General features: G+C 48.3%; 1 protein-coding gene across 1 annotated transcript; it reads right to left on the bottom strand.

Moving 5' to 3' along the window:
* Positions 1 to 16954: 16954 nt before the first annotated feature.
* Positions 16955 to 18096, bottom strand: LOC148591515 (uncharacterized). The gene is made up of 2 exons (XM_088537435.1): positions 17380 to 18096; positions 16955 to 16963 (listed from the first exon to the last, which is right to left on the bottom strand). Exons 1-2 carry the CDS (start codon positions 18094 to 18096, stop codon positions 16955 to 16957), a joined length of 726 nt encoding a protein of 241 aa, XP_088393561.1.
* Between the last annotated feature and the right edge of the window lie 1219 nt (positions 18097 to 19315).

Here is a 19315-nt window from a genome sequence, read left to right as displayed (position 1 = left end):
TAGTCAAGCATGATTTCCCCTTGGTGAATCCATGCTGACTACTCTTGAGCACCTCCTTGTCCTCCGTGTGCCTGGAGACGATGGCTAATATGAGCCATTCCATCACTTTTCCAGGGACGGAGGTGAGGCTCACTGGCCTGTAGTTGCCTGGGTCCTCCTTCTTGCCTTTTTTGAAGACTGGCATGACATTGGCCTTCTTCCAGTCTTCCGGTGCCTCCCCCATTCTCCAGGATCTTTCAAAGATGATGGAGAATGGCTTAGCTATGGCATCCGCCAGTTCCCGCAGAACTCTGGGGTGCATCCCATCAGGGCCCATGGATTTGTGGGTATCGAGGTTCCTTAGGTGCTCTCTGACCCAATCTTCCTCTACCCAGGGCGAGTCTTCCTCTCTCCAGGCTTCTTCTCTTGTCCCTAGGGCCTGGGGCTCTAAAGGGCTGCCCTTGGTAAACACCGAAGCAAAGAAGGCATTCAGCAACTCTGCTTTTTCTGTGTTATTTGTAACCAGGGTGCCCATTCCGTTCACCAGAGGACCCACGTTTTCCCTGATCTTGCTTTTGCTGTTAATATATTTGAAGAAGTTTTTCTTGTTATTTTTAACATCCCTTGCCAGATTGCGTTCCAACCGTTCCTTTGCTTTCCTTGTCGCATCTCTGCATTCCCTGACTACATTCCTGTATTTCTCCCAGGGGGCCCGTCAGCTCCTCCACAACCTGTGTCAAAAAGTTATCGTCAACGCACTGCAGGAACCTCCAGGACTGTTTGCGCCTGGCTGTGTTATCCTTCCAGTTGATGTCGGGGTAGTTGAAGTCCCTCACGAGAACCAGGGCCTGTGACCATGAGGCAATATCCAGCTGACTATAGAAGGCCTCATCAACCTCCTCATCCTGGTCAGGTGGCCTGTAGCAGGCACCCACCACAGTGTCTCCCAAATTAGCCTGCTCTTTAACCCTTACCCACAGGCTCTCAACTCGCTTACCATCCACCCCCAGGTTGAGCTCCATGCATTCCAGTTGCTCTCTCACATAAAGAGAAACTCCACCACCTCGCCTTCCCAGCCTGTCCTTCCTAAAGAGCACATAGCCTTCCACAGCAACATTCCAGTCATGTGAGCTATCCCACCATGTCTCTGTGATTCCAATGAGATCATGACGCTGGGACTGCACACAGATCTCCAGTTTGTCCTGCTTATTCCCCATGCTTCGCGCATTGGCGTACAGGCCTTTCAGGGAAGTGATCGAGCCTGCAAGTTCCTCAGGAGGGGTGAAAGAGGACCCTCTATAATCATATCCTATCCTCACTTCCCCACTACCATACTCCTGCTGGACACCATCTGACCTTGGCTGTGTGATACTGATTGCTGTGTCTGTGTGACACTCCCCTTCCCCCTTCTCGTATAGTTTTAAGCCCTCCTAACCAGGTTGGCCAGCCTTTTGGCAAAGAGATGTGTGCCCCTCTTCCTGAGATGGTTCCCATCACTCCCCACTAGCTGGTGGTCATAAAAGAGAGTCCCATGGTCATAGCAGCCAAAACCCTGTTGCCAAGCCCAGCGGCACAGCCAGTTGTTAATCTGCCATATCCGCCTTCTCCTCCTTGAATCCATTCCCCTCGTTGGTAGGATAGAGGAGAACACAACCTGGGCTCCCATACCTTTGACGGCCATCCCTAGGGCTCTGAAATCTCGCTTGATATCCCTCAGTTCCCCCATGGCATCATTTGTGCCCACATGAAACAGGACCAGGGAGTAATAGTCAGACTCCTGGACAAGCCTTGGGAGCCTTTCTGTAACATCCTTTATTTGGGCCCCTGGCAAGCAGCAGATCTCTCTGGATAAGGGGTCCGGTCTACATATCGGTGCCTCCGTGCCCTGCAGCAGGGAGTCACCCATGACGATCACCCACCACTTCTTCTGGGTGCTCCTCTTCTCCTTAGGGGGAGCAGCCTCAGGGCGCGGACGTGACTGCCTCTCTGTAGACAGCCCCCTAGATGGGCCTTGGTTCATGACCTCCTCTATCTGATCCCTTAGTTCCAGGGCCTCGTACCTGTTGGACGTGGTCACTGGTGGAGGTGAGGCGGGCTGTGGAAGGGTTCTCTTGCCACCTCGAGTAGGGACCTGTTTCCATTGTTGATCGTCCCTTAATACTGCTAATTCTGCTCCCTCTGCCCTATGGCAAGAGTGTACTGGATTTACAGACTGAATTGGGGGGGTTCTCTTGAGCGGCTTTCCTGGGAAGACTGCAGAACACAGCTCCACCAGTCTATTTCTTTTTCACTTTCCCTGATGGCTCTCAGCCTTTCTACCTCCTCCTTTAGCTCCACCACCAGGCTGAGCAGGTCGTCCACCTGCTCACACCTAAGGCAGGCTGTGTTTTCACTACTCCCCGGTAACATGGAGAGGCTCAGACATTCCCCACAGCTAAAAACCCTGGACCACTGCATGTTTCTGTGGTGGTTCAGTCTGTGTCGCCACAGTCTTCCTGGTGGAAGCTCTCTGCCGAGTGGAGACCATGGCTTCACCTGATCTCCCGCTGGTGGAAGAGTCTGTGGAGAGAATTCTTTTCCACACCTGGGAGGAGACTCCCTGCCTAACTAACTGCCACACCGGCACCACACTCCTGGTCACTCGCGCTCCCTGGGGGCAGCTTTTGAAATCCCGCCTGCCCTGCTGGCTCCGCCCCTGCTGAGTCAGAGCCACCTCTGGCCCGGAGCTCAGCACTGCCTCCACGGGAGTCGGCGCTGGGGCTGCTTCTCGCTCTCTACTCTTTCTCGTTCGGCAACTTTTGCCGCAGTTGTTCACCTCTAGACAAGGTGTTCGCCTCTAGACAAGGCACGAGCGTCCGCTCCAGAGCCCTTCCTTTCGAGATCTGCAGCATAACACTGAGACATTCACATTTCTTGTTCTGTATTTTCACGATGATGATGCTTCATTTACTTTTGGTTTACACTTTACTCTTTCCTCCATGCTCTCTCTCTTCCCTTTGAAAAGACTTCCATTCTGCTTGCTGCCATGCATCCCATTGTTTTTCTTGCTCCCTTTCTCATCTCCAGCCTACTATTCTCCTTTCTATGTTGTGTTAAGCTTTGTAATAATGAACTTTTTAAGGAATAATGTAGTCAACAGTTGGGGAATTAGACTACTAAATCACATACTGCAGTGACCCAACCTCATTTGTTCTTGCTACATGAATGAATTCCAATCAATTCAATATATTTGGGCCAATGCATTCAGGACTCGTGGCAGTAAAGTTATATACTGGCCCTAAATCAAGGGGCTTTCACATTTAAATATGTAAATAAGTGTTCTCATTTTCAAAATGTTTACCATCTAGTTGCTCTCACTGGATTCCTCAGTTCTTGAAATAAATTAGTGACTTTTATCAGTATCAGTGGACTCCTGACAGCTAAACATAAGCCACTAGATTCTCCATCAGGGCTTTACAATGCATACAGGGCTTTCACTTCATAAAGGACTATTTTAAGACTGGAACTCCAATACAGTGATGACAGATAATGACATAAATATCTCTAAAACCTTATGACTCCTGAAGAAAATGGGGCTTTGTGGGAAACTGAGAAACCATGAGAAACTGTGGGACGCTGTGGGAATGGTGAAAGTTAGGAGTGAGAAACTGTGAAAGTTAGGAATAACAGATTAGCAGATAGAGAAACCTAAAACACAGGCCGGGCACGCCCATCTCTGGTTGGTTACCTGCTAGCCGGTAGCAGGATTGGATCCAGATAGCAATAGAGTCAAGGAATTGGCTGGAGGCAGGGGGAGGGAGTGCATGGACAGTGTATGCTCACATACTCGGAGAATATATATTTGGTCTGATGCTCAATAAAATGGCTTCTGTCCCTAAACCTTAAGCCCCTGCTCCTTTCGACGATTCCTACAGGGCTTCTCTGGGAAGAATCTCTTCTCTTATATTTGCTAAAGAGCTCCATTTACCCTAGAAGGCAGCTCCCAGGAGATACAACACTCCTTTGAGACTGTACACTGTTTGATTTCATAGTCTTCTTTTTAAGAAACACATTTTTCTCCCCTACACACATTCCAAAGTACACTTCCTGAAAACCGTACTTACATTCCCAGCATAGTGAATGATGCTGAAGCCAAAAACAAAACCTCGACCTGGCTGGAAGTGCAAATTCCTCTTAAAGTTGCTGTCCAGTTTATCCATCATATGCGGGCTGCGATGGCAGCTCTGGGCATCCCTCGGGAAGTAAAAACCGACAATGGCCCCTGCTATATCTCTAAAAATACAGAGGATTTTTTCGCTTATGGGGCATTGCACATTTTACGGGCATCCCTCACTCCCACAGGACAAGCTATCGTGGAGTGCATAAATCAGACGTTGAAGCGTCTACTTCACAAACAAAAAGGGGGAGAATTGGGATTATCCCCCAACGAACGGTTATATAAAGCACTGTATGTTTTGAACTTTCTGCGGTTACCACAGGACAGCCTGGTGCCCCCAATGGTAAAACATGGAGCAGGATTAAAAGGAGATTTCGCAGAACTAAAACAAGGACAATGCAAAGTCATGGTAAAAAATGGGACCACAGGGACATGGGAAGGGCCAGCAGACTTAAAATCTTGGGGAAAAGGGTATGCCTATGTCGTTACAGATACCGGAACCAGATGGGTACCAGCAAAATGGGCGAGACCATGGCTGGAAGCAGACTTGCATAAATCAGATATAGCAGGCAAGCAACTGGTACCCTAGCTGTGGAAAGTGTGAACCTGCAGAAGGAAAACATGGGAGGAAGAAGTGTTACTGTTATTAGCTGTATATTGTGGTTCATAGGAGGTAATGTTGCTTTTAACGCTATTATAGGGGTTGATGCTGCTTTTAACGCTAATGGATATGTTATGCTTCTTAAGCGGATTGTTAATTATACCCAAATCAAAAGTTGTTGGCTTTGTGGGACAGCAGATCAATTTGATGCACTAGTGTTAGGTATTCCTTTAAGCAACTGGACAGACCTGAATACGTATAGCCTACTCAATACGTCATATCAATGTACACAGGAGAATGTCACTATGGAAGGAACACCTTTTACACTTCAATTGGTTAATAACACTGTGCCTTATATATATTATAACTTATCAGGCCTGAATCTAGGCACCTTTCAAAACAAAACAGACAATTGGACGACCATAAAGCTTAAGTTGAACCATAGTGGGGATACAAATTCTGCAAGTAACTACTCTGAGGGAGTAGGAGACCAACAATGGGCTGACTATTTATGGGGAAGAGCCACCACGAATACATATCTAAGAATAAACGCAACCTGCAACTTGCCAGGGGGTCACTGGTGACTGTGTGGAGACCGAGTTGCCCAAAAACAGCTCCCAGGCAACTGGTCAGGAGAATGTACTATGGGAATTTTAGCCCCCCCCGCTAACAGTACTTAACCATTCAGACATGAGGGGAATAGTAATGGGCCTTTGGGGAAAGTCTAGAACCAAACGAGAGATTGGTACTCCTCTAATAAGATACAATACCAGGTTCCATAGCTTTGTTAGGGCGCTTTTGCCAACCCTTGGTATTGTTCAATTAGAGAGGGTGATTCTGAATATTTCAGGTGAAATGGAAATCATCGCTAACAGAACAGCAGAAACAATTTTTGGGTTGCAAACAGAAGTGGATTTCCTGAGGAAAATAGTCTTACAAAATCAAAAGGCCCTTGACATCCTAACCGCACAGGCTGGAGGAGTATGTACCCTGATAAATGAAACGTTGCAGCTATATTGATCAGTCCGGCAAAATACTTAGGGATGTCCAAGACATTTGGGATCACGCAAAGATTTTGCATAAAGTTACAGAGGATGAGGGTCTGTCATGGTTGGACAATTTATTAAGTGGATGGGGAATTTTGGGATGATTACAATCGTTAATTAGAAGTGCAGGGATGGTGTTGTTGATTTTGTGTTGTATTCTGTTAATTGTGCCTTGCTTGTTGAAATGTGTGTCTAATATGATTGAAAAAGCCTTAAGGAAGGTTTGGCTGGTTCAAGAACAAAAGGGGGGGAATTGTGGAGTCATTCTTGGAGGAATATAGCCACCCGATGAACCAGCCATACGAGACATCGGAGTAAGCACGTGGCACAGACCAAAAGGTCACCTTGAACCTGCGACCTAAGGGAAGATCGACGCAGCCTGACAACAACCAACCAGAGAGAAGAAAGGCTCTAGCCAATCAGATGATACGGGGGCGCGCGCAGGGAAAGGAAATTGTATATAAGGGATGGCTTTGTTTCAATAAACGGTCTTTCAGCTTGATTCACATTGGATCGTGCTGAGCCCATGGTTTTTCTCTCCTCATACAAGGAAAGGAAAGCTTTTAGATATAGTTAAAGCAGTACTTTCTCATCTATGTCAGCCTTGGTGGAGCTTCTTTCCAGATACATCTTCCCCCCATGGTGGAATGAGGAAGTCTCCTCTCTTGGCTGGATAGAGTACCTCACTTCTATCAGTCTTTTATCACTCACCAGAATGGGTTCGTTATTGTTGAACTTAAAAATTATTTCCCAAGGCAGCTCTTCCTCTCTGTAGGTAGTCTGCTCCAGCTGGAAAATGTGCTAGGATAGAGAAAGCAGAAATTGAAGCCTCCAAACTTCAGGCTTAGACAACCCTGAACACCTTCCTTCCCATCCTGAGCAGAGGATGTAGGCATGGCTCTCTTACTCATGGATCAGGGACCCAAGATAAAATTGCTGTTCCATTCGTAACCTTGTTGCTCACTGCTGCTGCATAAAGCAGGAACATCTTTTAGGTCACCACAATGTTCACAGGTCCTTACTCTACTAGTCTGGTCACTGCTTGACCTATTCGCTCCTACTTTCCCTGCAGAGGTGGTTCCTCTGCTATGGCAGATTGTTGCTCTACTCTGCTGTGCCAAACACTCCTTCTATCTTTCCAGGCAATGGCCCTTCTTTCCTCTCACTCTTCTTCATGTGCTCTGCTTTCCCCCACCACACCATGTGAGATTACCCACTGTAGACTTACATGGTTGAAGTGCTGCAGCTGCTCGTTTTCAAACCCAAAGATAGCCAAAATTCCTAGAAAAGGGAAGATGAGCATGTCACAGAACCTGCAAACCATCCCTGCAGGTAGTCGAATACCCCAAAATACAACTACTGTCATCTCGCCTTGGGGCCCATGAAGCCAAGTTGTCAGCTGCACATCTGCCCAAGTTCCTTTTGGAAGACTAGCTGGGAGATCCCTCACACTAAGCCCAGCTCCTCTGAAAAGCCAGAGCATCCCAGAAAGACAGTCTCACAGTTACTTCAGACCAACTGGCTGCCCTTCAGACCTCATGCTATTGACTAGTACCTTCCACATTATCATATTTTTGAGAAGATAATGCTGAATGCAGTCTTCATACCTCATATTGCACTGTTCCTCCATCATGCCTGAAGGATGCACATTTGGATGTCGTCTATCTCGACTTCACCAAGGCTTTTGACACCGTCCCTCACAATATCCTCCTGGGCAAGCTCCGGAAGTGTGGGATAGATGAGTGGACAGTGAGGTGGATTAGGAACTGGCTGGATGGCAGGGCCCAGAGAGTGGTGATCAGCGGTGCAGAGTCTAGTTGGAGGCCTGTAGCTAGCGGGGTCCCCCAGGGGTCAGTCCTTGGTCCAGTCCTGTTCAATTTATTCATCAATGACCTGGATGAAGGCACAGAGTGCTCCCTCAGCAAGTTTGCTGATGACACAAAACTGGGAGGAGTAGCCGATACCCCAGAGGGCTGCGCTGCCATCCAGAGGGACCTGGACAGACTGGACAACTAGGAGGTGGAAAACCTCATGAACTTCAACAAGGCCAAGTGCAAGGTTCTGCACCTGGGGAGGAATAACCCTAGACACCAGTACAGGCTGGGGACCGACCTTCTGGAGAGCAGCTCTGCAGAGAAAGACCTGGGTGTCATGGTGGATGACAAGTTGACCATGAGGCAGCAGTGTGCCCTTGTGGCCAAGAAGGCCAATGGGATCCTGGGGTGCATTAAGAAGAGCGTCTCCAGCAGGTCGAGGGAGGTGATCCTGCCCCTCTACTCAGCCCTGGTGAGGCCACATCTGGAGTATTGTGTCCAGTTCTGGGCTCCACAGTACAAGAGAGATGTGGAGCTGCTGGAGAGAGTCCAGCGCAGGGCCACAAGGATGATCAGGGGCCTGGAACATCTGCCCTATGAGGAGAGGCTGAGGGAGCTGGGCCTGTTCAGCCTGGAGAAGAGAAGGCTGAGAGGGGATCTAATCAGTGTCTATAAGTACCTCAAGGGAGGGAGTGCAGAGGATGGTGCTGGTCTCTTTTCAGTGGTGGCCACTGACAGAACTAGAGGTAATGGCCACAAACTGAAGCACCAAAAGTTTCACAGGAACTTAAGGAAACATTTCTTAACAGTGAGGGTGACAGAGCCCTGGAACAGGCTGCCCAGAGAGGTTGTGGAGTCTCCTTCTCTGGAGATCTTCCAAAACTGCTTGGACGCAGTCCTGTGCCATGTGCTTTAGGTGACCCTGCGTGTGCAGGGGGGTTGGACTAGATGACCTCTAGAGGTCCCTTCCAACCCTAAGCATTCTATGATTCTATGATTCTATGATCTCCAGAAGTTCTTTCCTATCTCAACCATTCTGTGAATACAGCTTTCATTAGCCCATTTCCCTTTTTGAAGAAGCTCTGTAGAAAGTAAAAGCCATCCTGTAGGACAAAGTGTCTCGATGCCACTGTTTGGTCTGAGAGCTCTAACCAGCACTCATCATCCCCTTTGAAGTAATGAATCATGCTTGGTTTCTAGGGGTACGGAGTTTACAGTTCTGGAGAAATGTGTACCAGGAAGCGTTTCACAACTTTCTGTAAATTACAGCCAAGAGCTGCTCATTTCTTATTCACCAAGACATCATTTCTCTTTCCTTAGAGCTGGCTCGCACTGGGGCAACAGAAGCGGCAGGAGTGTGTTAGTTTCCAGTGACGATGAACATCCGCCAGTGCTTGCTAATGGCTTCTCACAAAAGTCCCTTGCGCCAGCTCCTGCTTAACCATTCCTCTTCATAGCTGTTCACTCAATTGAAACAACCAGGGAACTAACAGGAGTCATTAACATCGCTTCTCAGGTGGGGGGAAATTACGGTTCAAAAGCTGGTTACACCTTATATTGGTTACAAAGATTTTAAAGGTTACACCTTTAATTTAATTAAATAAAGCATAAAGTTAAAAATAATGTATGTGACCATGATTATTAATTTCAAAGAAAGACAGCAGTTAGAGAATTAGATTAAGGAAGGTACTTACTGAAGCCACCTGAACTGAGAAGCATCAGGATGTGGCTATAGAGTGGCATAGATTTTCTTCAGTTCATTTGGTACAAAAGCTGTCTGAAGCTTGTGCTTTGAATAATGCTTAAGCTGCAGTCCTCAGGAGTTGTATAACTGCACTGAATGACACTGAGAAAGAGCAAAGAACGTGCTGGCAGTAGAAAAAAAAAGGCGGATCAGCAAAGGATGATGTGGCTCAGAAGTGAGGATGTGCAGGCAAAACCTGGGAGCTGTTCAAAGTCAAGACCCTACAGGGGAAACCATAGTACACCACAAAAGGGTCTGCCGTGATATTAAACTTTTGGTGTGATTGCACAACTGCAGGAATATTTTGCTAGATGTAGGAGGAGAGTTGGAGAACCCAACAAAAAACAAGTGTAAGGACAGACCATCCCAGCTAGGATAAAGCTCAGAGATTAATGCATTCAAATGGCTCCAAGTTCATAATCTCTTCCCTGGAGAACTGAAATACCAGCAATCAACTTACAGCTCTGGTTGGAAGTAGTGCCACACAACTAGAGAATAACAAATGTACCTCACTTTTGGGGAAAAAAAAAAAAGACTTGGATATTTTTAGGTCCATTAAGGACCTAAAGGACGCTGAGTTGCCATGAACATGCAAAGGAGGGCAGGCGCTGTGCTCTTCCCCTGCATGCGAGCCATTGGCACGGGGTTGTGATCCAGAGGGCCAGCGTTCCCCAAAGGGACATGTAGATGAAATAATCTGATTGTGGAATTGCCTTCATGTACAAAATATCCTTTCCATAGAAAGCTGATAGAGTGCCAGAGATCATTACTGGAAAGAAGATGCACAAGCAATTACAGCCTCTGAGATGTGATATGTGCAGCCTCAAGAAGAGTAACAAAGAGGGAGTGGAAATCTAAGAAAGACGAGGCAGTAAAGATAACTTGATTATTATTCCATTTGCATGGAGTCAAAGCAGGGAACGCAGGAGAACCTATCTAGGGAAGCAAACAGAAGGGATACACCCAGGCACAAGGTGGGAATTGCACAGGACTTGTCCTGCATAAGAGAGAGAATGAGCTCCTCCTTCTTCCACTACAACCAGCCTCCTCCTCCTCCTCTTCATTCAGACTGACACACACTACAATGACCATTAACAGGAGTGTGAGATGAAAGAGGGTTTGACTTTTATGGTTCATTTTTCCCTGCAGCTTCATTTCCTTGAGCCTTGATAAATGAATGTCTTCCTATTTGATGATTATGCTTATCTGCTTATCTGTTGTCGGTAGGAACAAGGTAAATCAGGGTAAAATCTGTGATTTGGGAGTGCGAGGATCCTACCTGCAGGTCATCTCAGATGACAGGGTGTTGCAGTTCAAACGGTGCAGCGACCTGGTTCAGGGACGACACGGCGACCACCCCCAAGCCGCTCGGACCATCAGCTAGTTGACACCAATGTGGTGGACGGCAAATGGCCTTTATTGATGGGTAACAAGGTGTTATATAGCTTGGTTTACAACGTCACATCCATCTGCTTACATCATAAACTAAACGCTATTGGCTATTAGGGGCCCTATCTTTCCATACAGCACGATATCTTCCGGCCGCCGTTCCCTAACTATCTGCAACAATTTCCCCCCTCCCTATGCATAACAAAACTAGCTAAAATACAACTATCTTATTCTTATTACTATCTTATTCTATTCTTATAGTTATACCAATCTTAAAATTACATATCATAAACTTGACATAAAACATAAGGCACAAAGAAGAAGGTGCATAGAAGGTAGAGGATGACAGGTAATACCGGAGTGTAGGAATAGGGTGTACCTTGGGATAACTTGGGGGTAATACTGAGTGGATATATTCTTAAAGCGGTTGTCGGTGTTCTACTAACATGATGTTAACCTTCTCTAGCCGATTCTTGACAAACGGCATGAGCTTATTCAATATACAGGGTCCAAAGATTAGCGTCATCATGATCATTGTGATCGGCCCTAACAAGGTGGATATCAGGGTGGTTAACCACGGCGAACCGGTCAACAAATTTTCATACCAGCTGCGTTTGGAACAGGGTTCAATGGGTGCTAGTTGGCAAGGCGTGGCACTGAAAACTGGTGGCCCTGTAGTTATTTTTGTACTAATTACTCGAGATTGTTCGATCTGTTCAAGTACCCCATTTAAAGGGCTGGTGTGACTCTACCTGTCCTATAGTGACAAGCTCCAAAATTAAGATAACGCAAAGGCATCGCGGCCCCCTCTTGCGGAGGCTGTTTTGTTGTTTTCTGGATTCGGTCAGCGTGGAACTCACAGGCTCGGGCGGGACGCTTGTCACCGGGGCGTACGGGTTACGGGGGTGTCCGATGATCCGGTCCTGTGAACAGAAACTCACAATTTTCATTAGTTTTATTTTGAAGGTAACAGCCACCTGAATTGGGGTCAGATGCTCTTCCTTTGCAACATGCTTAATCATGAATGCTCCCGCCGGTTTTTCTTTAATTCGGATGTTTACCTTCTTTTTCTCCTTCCTTAAGTTTGAATCGGTTGTGAGCCACTCGTCCTGACTAGTGTCTGATCCGGAGTCGGAACTCGACTGACTGGTCACTTCCGGGTTCCGGTATTTTTTCGTTGGGCTTCGGCGTTTTTTGAAATGTCCGCTCTGATCGGTTCTCGGCCCCTCCCTCGGGCTCGCTCCAGGCCCCTCACTCGGACCTCCTCTCAGCCCCTCCCTCGGGCTTGCTCCAGGCCCCTCACTCGGACCTCCTCTCCGCCCCTGACTCGGGCTTGCTCCCGGCCCCTCACTCGGACTTCTTCTCGACCCCTCCCTCGGACTTGCTCTCGACCCCTCCCTCGGGTCTTCTCTTCGCCCCTCACTCGGACTTCTTCTTGACCCCTCCCTCGGACTTGCTCTCGACCCCTCCCTCGGGTCTTCTCTTCGCCCCTCCCTCGGTCTTGCTCTCGACCCCTCCCTCGGGTCTTCTCTCCGCCCCTCACTCGGACTTCTTCTCGACCCCTCCCTCGGACTTGCTCTCGACCCCTCCCTCGGGTCTTCTCTTCGCCCCTCACTCGGACTTCTTCTCGACCCCTCCCTCGGACTTGCTCTCGACCCCTCCCTCGGGTCTTCTCTTCGCCCCTCCCTCGGGCTCGCTCCCGGCCCCTCCCTCGGGCCGCCCTCAGCTGTCCGGTCACTCCCATTGGTTCCCGGCGCCTCACTCGCGCCGGGGGCACCCTCGCCCCGCCCTTCCCCTTGTGGCTCGGCGCCATATTGAGGGGCATAGGGTGGTGGCCTGGCCCAGACGTCATCATGCTCTGACTTCTTTTCAATGTTCCTAGCTTCCTCGGCTAGCTCGCTCCAAACAGATTTTGGCTGTTTCTGCTCCTCTGTAAGCGGGGCGGGGTTCGGGGATGGAGGGGATGTTTCACCCTCTTGCTGACCTTTAGCCTCAGCAGAATTGCCATCATCTGGGGGGTCCAAAGTCTGCGCAGTTGTCCCGATTCCCACTTTGGACGTGGCCAATAAACAGTCTTTTACTGCTACCCAAGTCTCCTGCTCTTTCATAGCTTTCTGTAAGGCTTGTACAGCTTTTCCCCAAGCCTTAAGGTTTTTCCCACAACCTGAGAACATTGTCTCCTCAGCTAATGCCTTAGTACATTTGTCCCACAGTTCAGGGTGGAGAATATCCACCGGCTGGTCTATAGCCTTAATTTTCAAAAGCCTTGTAACTGCAAGAGTAAAATCTTTTGGCTTACAATCAATCCCCCAATGCTTATGTAATTGCGATACGACCTTTATGAGGACTTCCATCCTCCTTGTTGATTCGGTAGTGTCCCCTTCGCCGGGGTGGTCCACTTGCTCTGGCTGCTGCTCATGCTGCTCGCTCATCCAGGCGATGACGTTCCCGGGTTTCGGCACTACTTGTTGCAGTTCAAACGGCTGCAGCGACCTGGTTCAGGGACGGCACGGCGACCACCCCCAAACCACTCGGGCTAACAGCTAGTTGACACCAATGTGGTGGACGGCAAATGGCGTTTATTGATGGGTAACAAGGTGTTATATAGCTAGGTTTACAACGTCACATCCGTCTGCTTACACCATAGACTAAACACTATTGGCTATTAGGGGCCCTATCTTTCCGTACAGCACGATATCTTCCGGCCGCCGTTCCCTAACTATCTGCAACACCTGGACAAGCCAGAGACCTGAAGGGCCCCCTTCCACATCTCTGAGGGGTGGGAAACCTGGGAAGGCCCCTGCAGCAGCCCTGGGCTCGTGCACGCTGCCCAGGCTCTGGAGAAGGCAGGGAGGGAACCAGCACCTTGCCTCGCTGCAACGCTGAGACATACGACTGGGCAGAGCTGCTGCCCTCACGGATCCCAGCCAAAATCACCTCCTCAAAGAGGGCATAGCCTAGACTTCCAGCCACCAGCAACCACATTGCATGGGCCAGGCTGTCCACTCCTCACTAGTGAACTACGCAGCCACTTCCCTGCCGCCTCCAGCTGCATCCTCATCCCACAGCAAACCCCATGGCCTTGCTGGCTGCCAGCGCACCCCGCTGGCAAGCTGCACCCGGCCCCCTGCCACCCAGGTTCCTCCATTGTGGCCGCAAGGACCATCTGCATCCCTGCGTGAGCAGCTCTGGTGAGGAACATAGTTCATTATAATAATTGTGCGGAAAATCTCGCTGTCAAGAACTGAATGTCCAAAAAGGAGACAGAGGAGTCCTAAAGCTTTATTTGAATAAAGGGAGAGTCCACCGGGCATATCCCTGTGGGGTCTCTCAAATTGCTGGAGGTCGCAGCCCCCCTTTTATCCTAATTTCCCGACCGAGGGACGCCCTCTCCTTTTCCCCATTGGCCAAGGTCCTCAGAAGTTACAGCCTTCCTGGCCCGCCTATACCAAACTCCTGCCTCCTGCCATCTGTTCTCACCTAAGGTCACCTGACTCCTTTGTCCCCCTTGTTGAAGAATGTGGGGAAATTCCCCTATTTCCCTCCTTTGTAAAGGCCCCCATCTCTTGGCAGATGGCTCTTTGTCCCACTCGCTCATGGCTCCACTCAGTCTCCCCTCCCTTTGTCCTGCTCTTCAATCAAACTGTGGGGAAATCCCCTTATTGATGAATACATAAACTTAAGCATTCCGCTCAATCCCTCCTTTTTTTTTTTTTCTTCCCTCCTTTGGACAATATTTGTTTTTACAAACTAAGTAATTAACTAATGACCTGCATTCAGTATGTCTAGTACCCATGGGTAGTCTTCATATCCTCCTGGACTCCCACAGACCCAGCAACCCAGCATTTTTTTTCCAGACCCACTCCCAGCCAGCGGTACAGATCTACGGAGAGTTAGCCAGGGCTTTCCATCCTCTTCCTTCAACTGAGAAGTCCAGATTTCTGGAGTCTTGGAAATCTTAACCCTGGTATGATGAGTCCATCCATGCTCAGCTGTCTTGATTGATGTTTACCAAGACCCAATCCCCTGGTTGGATATCATGAACTGCAAAAACCAAGGGGAGGGTCTGTGCGAGCTGGGCTTCCTGTCGGAGAGACTTCACAAGAGAATGTATTGCTTTAAATATATATCACCTATCTCCACCTCCTTGCCAGGTTGGGTGTTAGCAGGATAGGGAATCCCAAACATTATTTCAAAGGGGGGGCAGCTGAATGTCTCCCCTTTGTTTTGCTCTTATTCTTGCTAAAGCTAATGGTAGAAGTCGTGTCCACGGCATCTTAGTTTCTAACACCAATTTCAAAAGATGCTTTTTAATGTTCCCTTTCATCTTTTCCACTCTAACAGAACTCTGAGGATGCCAAGGGGTATGCAAGTCCCATTGAATCCCTAGGGCAGTCATGACACCTTGAAGGACCTTTCCTGTAAAATGAGTGCCTCTGTCTGAATCTATTGCCTCTACCAACCCATATCTTGGAATGATTTGTTCTAAGAACACCTTAATTACAGATCCAATTGTTGCTGAGGCAGTTGGAAATGCCTCAGGCCATCCCGTCAACTGACATACTATTACCAGAAGATACTTAAGCCTCCCTACACGAGGCATCTCAGTAAAGTCTGCTTGGCATCGTTGGAATGGGCGTACAACCCAGGGTCATCCTCCCCTTGCAACTTCTCTTGCGGCTCGGCAGTTGGCCTTAGCACAAATCAGATAGCCCTCAATAGCCCGTTTTGCCAAAATGGCTGGACTACCGGGAGGAGAGGGAGGATCTTAGATACTTCTGGTAGGAGTGCTGCTTTTTGAGCTTCCTCATCAGCCAATCGATTGCCTACCTCCTGCTCTGAGTGTCCCGTCTGACGTCCCCTGATATGAATTATTGAGACCTTTTTGGGGAGGTTCACCACCTCCAACAGGCGAGCAATCCGATCCTTATGCACCAATGCCTTTCCTCGGCAAGTTAATAAACCTCTTTCTTCCCACAGTTTTCCAAACATATGTGCCACCCCATATGAATATTTATAATATGTAAAGATATTCAATAGCTTGCCTTGATGTAATTCACAGGCTCTTATTAGAGAATACAATTCTGCGGTTTGGGCTGACCAGGCAGACGACAGTTTTCTTCCTTCTAGCAGCTCCCTCCCCTTAATGATGGCATATCCTGTAGCCCGTTTCCCTTCTATTACTCTTGAAGATCCATCAATAAACACATTGTCCCCATCTGGCCAAGGAATATCTCTCAAATCTTCCCTAGGTCGAGTCTGGAGATCCACCACCCTCTGTGCTTCTCCCTTGGGGCCAGTCAGGCAAGAAGCTGGGTTAAACCCTCCCCCGCTTCTTAATTTTAAATCTCATCATCCATTCAGAAGCCCCTTCAGGTAGCAACACCCTGACCAGGTATGGGACCTTGACAACATGGGATCCCCCTGTGGTCAGTTTTCGGACCTCAGTTACCATTAGGGCCGTACCTGCGCAATTCTGCAGACAATAAGGCCACCCCTTAGCCACTGGGTCTAACATTTTAGAAAAATAAGCTATTGGTATTCGCATGCCTCCATGCTTTTGCACTAAAATTCCCTTGCCATGGCTCTGACATCCACATATAATTCAAATTCTTTCTCTGTGTCCCGAAGAGCTAAAGCCGAAGACTTGGTCAATTTATCTTCTAATTTTCTAAAGCTCTGTTCTCCTCCTCATGTCCATACCACAACATTGGGGCTGTTTTGGGTTAAACCTCCAGTCAAAATATGCCTCATATATATATATATAATATACATATATATATATATATATTTTCCCGACACCCTAAACCCTTTTTGGGCCAAGAAATTGAGTAACTTCACAGCAGTTTCCTTCACCACCCTCTCTTGTTCACCTGATAGGGGCAAGTCATACTGCAATAACCTGGCTCCTGGGGGTGGGATAAATTCCTTCAGTATTTTCTGCAAGGCTTGTCCAAATAGGACCGGTGCCTCGGTGTATCCTTGTGGGAGGACTGTCCATGTCAATTGCTGTTTTATCATTTTTCCTGGAACTGCCCACACTTCTGAGTTCACTTCAGCCTAGCTTTATCAGACACTTTGCACAAAGTTACTGTAGTGCTAACTTCTTTATCATCCCCCCACAATATCAATTGACATTCCCAATCCAGCCATCAACTCCAACCCTCAGCAGATTGCAATCACAGTTTGGGCGAAAGGGACAAAATGTCCCATTTCTCCTTTTCTTCACTGTCGCTAGAAGCAGGAGATAGAGAGGGGACACAAGCTGTGGTTCCTGATAGATTTTGGTGATAAGATGGGGGAAGGTACTGGAGGACATCCCACACCTCTCTATCTGTTTCTTTTTTTCCCCTTTCTTCAGATTCCTGCTTCTCTTTTTCTCCTCTCTCTTTTGTTACATAGATTCCTCTAGATGTTGCCCTTAACCATATTGACGCACATTCTTTCTCGATGAGACCCTTCTAAGTATCACTGAGATACTGGCACAAAGCCTGACAAAGACTAGGATCGTCGTCCGACCCTACAGGGGGCCACCTAAATCCCCCTGGTAACTTATATTCTGGCCAAACAAAACAACAGTATTTTATCATTAGTTCCTTGGTTATTTCTGGGGGAATGCACAACCATGCCATCTCTCGTCCATAACTCACCATGTCATGTAACAGCTCTGCCCAAGTAGGGACGTGTGCAGGGGGGGCGTGAAGGTTCTGATCATTATGCTGTTGGGCCCGAATGACCCTTTCCTTTAAATTTTGCATATATATCTTTGCTGTGTCAGGCAGACCCTTAATAAGGGGCCTTAGGTGGACTGGGTCTACCGGAGCCATTAACGGAACATCAAAGCGTCCTCGGTCATACATTGCCTGAATACAAGCAGCTTTCTGCATCGCCTCTGATAAGTCAGACAGTCCCCTAACTTTGATTATTAGTGGCTCGCCTCTTTCTCTGGGGTCTATTCCCCCTGCCCAGTAAGCAACTCGAGCAGTAATAGATCGATTATCATCTGGGAACCCCTCATCTAGAAACACTCCTGGTCCCCAGAAGCCTAAAGATTCTTCTCTGTCTAACAATATTCTGTCGCCACCTGAAAGGGAAACTCTCCACAAGTATTCAGTTTCGGTTTCCCCAGGCTTTCTTGAAAATTTAGTCTGCAGTTCTCCCAATTCTGAACCTGAATAAGGAGTAGTCCGAACTGTGGTGCGGGGATTCCGACCTCGGGGTCCTTCAGATGTTTCGGTCTTTATCAGCGGCCGAACAGCCACTAATTGTGAGGATTCTTCTTGTATCTCTTCATCTGGCTCTCCCCATATGTCCCCGTCCCAGTCCTCAGGCTCAGTGTTAGTAATTAACTTTCTGATTTGCCGCATATTAGGGGGTCGGGGTGCCTGCATCAGCATTGTTTCAATTCGCTGCTCCAGTAACTGGGTACGTCTCTTTTCCTTCTCTAATTCATACTGCAAATGTTGAATTTCTGAATTCTTACCTTGATAATCTAATTTCAATTTCTCAAATATTTTATAGTCCTTCTGCGCCTGAATTAAGCAACCGCCCAGAATAGCACAAATAACACCCTTGCCTTTGCCATCCTTAAACTTAGCATGGCATTCCTCCATTCTTTGCAAAACCTTTTCAGGATCTGACCAATTATCTCTGGCCCAATCTTCCCCACCTTCTGAGGGACCACATTTCTGTCTCCGTAGGAATTCCTTTATCGACATCCTGCCGACTACGCCAATTTTGTGTTGAAAATGTTGCAGTTTGAAAGCCGTAGTGGTAGTGGCGGTGGGGGGGAAGGAGATATCAAAAAAAGTATTGGATTCACAGTCTGTGGACTGTAGGTCCGATCGCCTTCCTAGGAGCGAATCGAGTTCCCAAAAGATTTTACTCTTGCAGTTACAAGGCTTTTGAAAATTAAGGCTATAGACCAGCCGGTGGATATTCTCCACCCTGAACTGTGGGACAAATGTACTAAGGCATTAGCTGAGGAGACAATGTTCTCAGGTTGTGGGAAAAACCTTAAGGCTTGGGGAAAAGCTGTACAAGCCTTACAGAAAGCTATGAAAGAGCAGGAGACTTGGGTAGCAGTAAAAGACTGTTTATTGGCCACGTCCAAAGTGGGAATCGGGACAACTGCGCAGACTTTGGACCCCCCAGATGATGGCAATTCTGCTGAGGCTAAAGGTCAGCAAGAGGGTGAAACATCCCCTCCATCCCCGAACCCCGCCCCGCTTACAGAGGAGCAGAAACAGCCAAAATCTGTTTGGAGCGAGCTAGCCGAGGAAGCTAGGAACATTGAAAAGAAGTCAGAGCATGATGACGTCTGGGCCAGGCCACCACCCTATGCCCCTCAATATGGCGCCGAGCCACAAGGGGAAGGGCGGGGCGAGGGTGCCCCCGGCGCGAGTGAGGCGCCGGGAACCAATGGGAGTGACCGGACAGCTGAGGGCGGCCCGAGGGAGGGGCCGGGAGCGAGCCCGAGGGAGGGGTCGAGAAGAAGTCCGAGTGAGGGGCGAAGAGAAGACCCGAGGGAGGGGTCGAGAGCAAGTCCGAGGGAGGGGTCGAGAAGAAGTCCGAGTGAGGGGCGGA

Source organism: Tinamus guttatus, unplaced genomic scaffold, assembly GCF_059628265.1.
Source record: "Tinamus guttatus ecotype Peru unplaced genomic scaffold, ASM5962826v1 Tinamus_guttatus_pri_ptg000770l, whole genome shotgun sequence".
Lineage (NCBI taxonomy): Eukaryota > Metazoa > Chordata > Aves > Tinamiformes > Tinamidae > Tinamus > Tinamus guttatus.
The sequence above is the reverse complement of the archived record's forward strand: the minus strand, read 5'-3'. Positions and strand labels throughout refer to the sequence as shown.

What these genes read in the sequence shown, in the direction of transcription:
- LOC148591515 (XM_088537435.1), bottom strand. Translation starts at nt 18,096, where the DNA reads ATGCGGCAAATCAGAAAGTTAATTACTAACACTGAGCCTGAGGACTGG.